The sequence below is a fragment of the Scardinius erythrophthalmus genome, assembly GCF_964197995.2.
Source record: "Scardinius erythrophthalmus genome assembly, chromosome: 2".
In the NCBI taxonomy this organism is placed as follows: domain Eukaryota; kingdom Metazoa; phylum Chordata; class Actinopteri; order Cypriniformes; family Leuciscidae; genus Scardinius; species Scardinius erythrophthalmus.
The window spans coordinates 45,712,050-45,718,813 of NC_138222.1; the positions used below are offsets into that span (position 1 = coordinate 45,712,050).

The 6,764-nt window shown below is 35.8% G+C and overlaps 1 protein-coding gene across 1 annotated transcript in view; it reads right to left on the reverse strand.

Moving 5' to 3' along the window:
- The window catches only part of rras2 (RAS related 2), a 44,762-nt gene extending 40,534 nt beyond the window's left edge, over positions 1–4,228 (reverse strand). Inside the window, exon 1 of the mRNA XM_081357609.1 lies at positions 3,785–4,228. Coding sequence (XP_081213735.1) covers positions 3,785–3,886 — 102 coding nt within the window. The 5' untranslated portion in view covers positions 3,887–4,228. The remainder of the gene's footprint in view (positions 1–3,784) is intronic.
- Positions 4,229–6,764: the final 2,536 nt, after the last annotated feature.

Here is a 6,764-nt window from a genome sequence, read left to right on the forward strand (position 1 = left end):
AGGACACATAGTGAGCTGCTGCTAAATAAGTGCATGATCCATGTTGTCTTAAACATGAGAAGTGCTTTATTGTAAGCTCTTCAAACTAAATCATAAACCTACATAGCTTGCCCCTACTCTCAGATACGTGTGTTGTTCAATGCGTTTGAGATGCATTTTCCTCAGTGCACCTTGCGGTTGTATACTTAACTGTAACTGTTACAACTGCACACAAGTATTTCCATTTCACATAAAGTTTTATCCTGACAATAAGCGAGCCAACTTTGCAGACTTCAAAGAACAAGTGCCGGCGCGTGCATGCACGTCAAATAGATGGAGCGGATTAGAATGAAAGCGCAATAATTCTAACCTACCACCTTCTAAGCACTTCAATATAAGCACTTCAAATCTCTTCCCACATTTACAATTTTTTTTTTAAACAGACATAGTTTGTTCAGTAAACCACTGTTTAAACAAAAAAAAAAAGGTTGCTTGCTGTATACCGAAAACATACCGACCCATATCTTCAAAACCGAGGTATGTCATTTTTGTGTAACGTTACACCCCAATTTCTTATTATTATCAATGATGAAAACAATTGTTCTGCTTAATATTTTTGTGGAAAAGTCTTTACTGTCACTTTTGATAATTTAGATTTACTGACACTTTTGATAATTTAAATATGTCTTAGAATGATTTCTGAAAGATCATATGACACTGAAGACTGGAGAAATGGCTGATGAAAATTCAGCTTTGCGTTACAAAAATAAATTATTTTTTTAAAGTATATTCAAATAGAAAACCATTATTTTAAATTGTAATAGTACTTCACAATATTACCATGAGCCTCTGAGCTGGACGTTGTTGTTCCTGCTTTCTCTATAGTTTAGGCCTTGTTGTAAGGAATGAGAGAGCCAGTGATAAGAGCTAATATTAGCTAACATGTGATCGTGCCTTCAACAGCGCCATGCTACGCTTAGTGTACTCTGAGACCATCTGAAGCGATAAAAAGGTCAGTGAGGCCTGCAACAATTTCACTTTCACACTTTTGCTAATGAGAAACAGCCGTTACTCACAAGAAGCTCAGCTGAGCACTAAAACCATCTACAAGGTTGATGACAATGATGTTCTTGTAGCTGTAAATCACAAAGATTACAAACTACATTTACCCAACATTTGTTAAAGTTTAGAAAATAAAAAATAATGTCAAAATTCAGCCTGACTAGTACAATAGTATTTTTATTAACTAACATTAAAAAAGATTAATAAATGCTGTAAAACACATATTGCTCATTGTTAGTTCATGTTAGCTAGCTAATACATTAACTAATGTTAATGTTAACTTAACTAAACGAGACCTTATATAACCAAATATAATTAATTAAACAATTTATGAATTAATATCTACAACACAAGGTAAAAAAAAAAAAAAAAAGTTTAAAAATGAAAAATGACTAAAATCATCTTGACCTGTAGATTATATTATTAACAATCATAAAATTACTATAAAACAAGAAAAATTTAATCTGCTACTAAATAATATCTGTATGAAAGGCCATATACTACACAGCTTGGATTGCATCACAATGACGTAAACTAATCCATTTTGGTCTGAGTCACATGTCTGCCTGCCACTGATCATGGCCCATAATGCTAGCTTGAGATCAACCAGTCTGTTTTTGTAGTGAAGTCATCATTGTGGCACCCTGTAGCCTATACGACTTACAAATGTATAGCAGTCAAGCAATGTTATTGCATCACTGCAGTTCTGCAACCAAATTTTGACTGCAATCAATTGTTTCCCGACAGCATAACTAACGAAGAATGTCATGCATGCACCTAACATACTGCCGCAAAGCGGTGTGAGACAGGAGGCAGCGCATAGTTTCCCATTCCCATACACATACAGGAGACCGAGCAGTAGTGGAGGGACTTCCTCTTCCGGCTTCTCCATGCCATGATCATTAACCCAACATGACTCCCTGAGTAGCACACATCTGAATGGGAAAGCCTGGAGTCAGAAAACAGCTGGGCTGTGCTTTCTCACTAGAAAAGTCCTCTAGAAATACTCCAACAGGAAGGGTCTTCCTTGGTTTTCTTTGGACTACTCTAGTTTTCACACATTCAGCATCTCTGAAATTCAACACAATCTTCTTATATCCCACACTTAAAAACAGCTGATTTCCTTTCTGCATTCTGAAGTCTGTGTGTTTGTTGGGTTAATGTATAATTGTAGTCTGCTTTTCATTACTATCTACAGGTGTTTTATTCAGCACATTTGATAGCCAGAGATCATGATGCCAACAAATGTTGATTATTAAGCTCAAATGTGGCACTAAGGACCGGAGTGTCCAACAAAATGGACCGGCTCTGAATCGGAAAGACGTGAGACTGACCGGCCGGTCACAAGCTCCTCTTCTCTTATATCGAAATCCTCTGATATTTCTCTTTAAAAATTCTTATTTTAGACTTCTAATTTCTTCTTTTTTTTTCTCTATCCTCTGCGCTTATTCTGCTTTCGTCAATACGTCATGCGTTGGGTCAAAGGTCTGCCAGTGATAACCACACTGGAAGCCAGTGATTATAGTTTATAAAGTTATAAATATGGATTTTTTTTTTATAAACGCATAGCTTCGCTTCAGAAGGACTTTTATGATGGATGGATGTGCTTTTTTTGGGCTTCAAAATCTCAGATGCTACTTACTCCCATTATAAAGCTTGGAAGAGACAGGATATTTTATAATATAACTCCGATTGTGTTTGGCTGAAAGAAGAAAGTCATATACACCTATGATGGCTTGGGGGTGAGTAAATTATGGGATCATTTTCATTTTTGGGTTACCTAATCCTTTAATATGCCATAATTTGTCAAATAACCATACACATAATTAAGTAAATAAAATAAATACTTCTATCCAAAAACTGCATGTCTTGATAGAAGACAACACACACACACGCCTGTTTTCTTAAGTTTAATTATTTATATGAGTACGTTGAGTACTGATTAATGGTCTGAAAAGATATAATCAAAACAAATAGCCTAGTACATTTGTGTTACAAACATTCTAGTTACCATCTCTGATTAATTGTAATGTGTAAATGTTTTGCGTACATGTTTTGTCCCATGTCTGAACAATGACTACCGAACCTGTTCCTGCATTTTTTTTACTACAATAATTTGGTATTGTAAAATACCCTGTTACCAACAATTAAAATGACATGATTCTGAAATCTTACACTAGAAATACCATTTTCATTACTACAGATTTGACCGAAGAAACTACAGTAGCCTAACCAAGGTATTCTGGCAGAAACATGGTAAATTTCTAAGGGACTTATCAAAAAGAAGGGGGAAAAACTTCTTCCAATATTGTTTTACATACTGTTGCATAACTTTGTTATGCAGTCTTTAAATATAATTACAGTCCCTATATTGCCTTTGAAAGGTCAAACAAACGTCCTATATTCAATAATTTAGTAAAACAGCATAAAATGCAACAGTTTACGAAAGTGTTTCTCATGTCTATGAACTACATACAGCATCGCTACAGAGTTTTAACCCAAACTACAAGCATTAACTCTTGCATTTCACCTGCTATGTTTATGTTTACGTTTAGGCAGTAATTTTCTTGAATATAAGCGAAGAGTTAAATTGACGCAGGCCTCGCTTGGATTCCTAAACCCCCCTTTCCGCTTATGGGGTCCCCATTTCTGTGAGCAAGATCCACCCATATGTGCTACACACACTCACATCTTTATTTAAAGGGCCGAAACCCTCATAACATTCCGCCATCTCTCCGCTTACCTGGATAAACTGAATAGTTAAAGCTGATTTTCCGACGCCACCACCTCCGACGACCACCAGGCGATATTTCTCCTGCACTGAGCCGTCCTTCCAGCCAGCCATCGGGGACACGCTGCTGCTCTCGCTCCGCTGTCTAAACACACGCACACCGAGCCACTTTACTCTGTGACAGGCCTTCAGATGGAGAATTGCAACGGGAAAATGCGATACGGCGTTCAGGCGCTGTGTGAACTCAGTGGTAATCCGTACGAGATGAGAAAAGTACGAGCACAGTCTGTGGGAAATGCATTCACTGCAGCCTCAAGTCCATACGCCCTCGTCTAAATCGCTACCAGGCACTGACTGCCTGTGCTGCAAGATGAGGGGAAGATAGGGCTAATCAGTTCAGCCAGTACACGCAGAGACGCTAGGGGGCGCACACTGCTATTCCCGCCTGTGTGTGTTGGTTTGTAACTCGTCATGTGAATGTATTATTGATCTCGATTACTAAATATCTAAAATTGTGTTGTAAAAGTTTAAGCTGCCATTGAGAAACCCATATTATGAATATTGTCTATCATGGGCTATCTTATGGTCATTCACTGCCAAGGCTGGGAGACCAGTTAAAGGGATAGTTCACCTAAGAATGAATATTATGTCATAATTTACTCACCCTCATGTTGTTCCAAACCTGTATGAGTTTCTTTCTTCAGTTGAACACAAAAGAAGATATTTCGAAGAATGTTGGTAGTCAAACAGTTGATGGACCCTTTGATTTTCCCTTTCTACGGAAGTCATGGGCCCATTAACTGCTTGGTCATCCATGTTTTTCAAAACATATTTTTTTGTGTGTTCAGCAGAAAAAAAGAAATTCATGCTGGTTTGGAACAACTTGTCTTGATGGCGCGTAAATGATGACATAATTTTTGGGTGAACTATGCCTTCAAGTCCAACAAACCATCTTAGGCTGGTTTAAGTTTTGCATTGCTTTGCAAACATCCGTTAAAAGAATAAATGTACATTTGAATCCTCTAAATCAGTGGTTCTCAGCCAGGGCTCAAATATTTTTTTATTTTATCTAATATATATTTATATTTTTAGACATGGAAAAGTCATGGAAATGTATAAAAAAATATATATAAAAAAAATAATGGAAAGTTCTATAATGAATATTTATAAAATATTATTTTTTTTATCAAAATATGATTTTACAAATATAAATTGCTATTTGTGAGTAAAAATAATAATAATTTTAAACACTTAAAAATCCTGTTATCACAGAAAATTCAGTTCTTGAAAATACTAGAATTATGGAATTAAACTAAATTAATGATTAAATTATTATTATGAAAATAGTTTTATTTGATCATTTTAATATGTTTTAATTAACACTCATAGTTTAATTACAAAAGCTGTAGGCTTAAAAATATCCAAGCCTCCGTGGGTCGTGGGAGATATTCAAATTTTTTTTGGACTTGTAATCAAAAAGGCTAAAAACCGCTTGCTTGTGTCACTTCACATGCTATATGTCCATTATCCTTGTAATGTTGAAAATGAATTATCACACTAAATGTTTACTCTCTTTTACTGTATGTGATATGTGTTTCCTCATCACTTTACTCTCCTAAATGAGCTGTCAAGTTCAAATTTACATTGTGGGAAACTCGTGCGAAAATTATTCAAATGATTTTATCCCTCTATGGAAATCTGAAGAGGACAACCAGTAACACAGCACCTGTGTGTGTGATTAAAAATAACAATCAAGTCCCTTCTCCACCCATTTGTATGTGCAGGGACTATAATGGAGCTGTTTATTTCCACAGCTGCAGTAGACACTACTTACTCAGGATCAGTCTATATCTTAAAAAACCCAATGTGCATCAACAGAGGAAGAATTTTTACAACATGAGGAAGCATCAGCTGCGAAATGTAAATCCTGTGAACACTACACTACTGAACTCCATGAATGCCATTGTTAAAGGGGTCATGACATCAGAAGTCTAATTATCCTTGATCTTTTGACACATTAAGAGGTCTTTGCACTATTTAAACACCCTGTAAGTTTCATAGCTTAAAACTACCTCTTCAGCTTCTAAATAATAAGAAGCTCAAGGAACATATTAAAATAATAATAATAAACAAAAATCCATGTAGTGATACTGCGGTTTGCATTCTTTTTTTTCCACACGCATTGGTTTGCACACTCTCTTTAGCAGTACCTCAAACACAAACTGTCGGAAAGTTATTATTTGAGTAGCAGAATTAATCAATTCCCTTTGACGACTCCTCTCGCCCCAGAGGAATTTCAGGAATTTCAATTAACTCGTAATCCATAACTCCAAGATTCACATGGCCCCACTGCAGTCGCCGAGAGCAAAGAAACTACAGGAGTTCTTTCCACCTCCCACAGTCCAGGGAAAAAAAGATAACCAGTGTACACATTACATAAAACATCTGAGAATTATTATTTTTCCAGCAAGAAATGTTAATCTTATCTACAGTAGTTCTGAACACCCTTTAAAAAGTGTACCAGAGATCATCCTTTATTCTGCTTTTATCGGGAGTGTAAAATCTCTGGGTGATGTCACCTCAAGAGCTTTTGCCGCCTCACCCTTCTCATTTAAAATGGCTTAATCCATATCACTACCATTCAAAAGTTTGGAGTCAGTACAGTAAGTCTCTTAAGGCTGCATTTATTTGATCAAAATACAGTAGTTACAGTAAAAATAGTATTATTTATGTTTTCTATTTGAATGTATTTTAAAATGTGATTTATTCCCATCCATCAGTGTCACAAGAAACATTTCTTATGTGCTGCTTTTTTATAGAATTATTTGATGAATAGAAAGTTCAAAAGAGCAGCATTTTAATTAATCTTTTGTCATATTATAAATGTCTTTACTGTCACTTTTGATCAATTTAATGCATCCTTTAAAGAAAAGTACTGACCCAAACATTTGAACAGTGCAGTATCACACGACTAAGAGTGTTGTATGATATA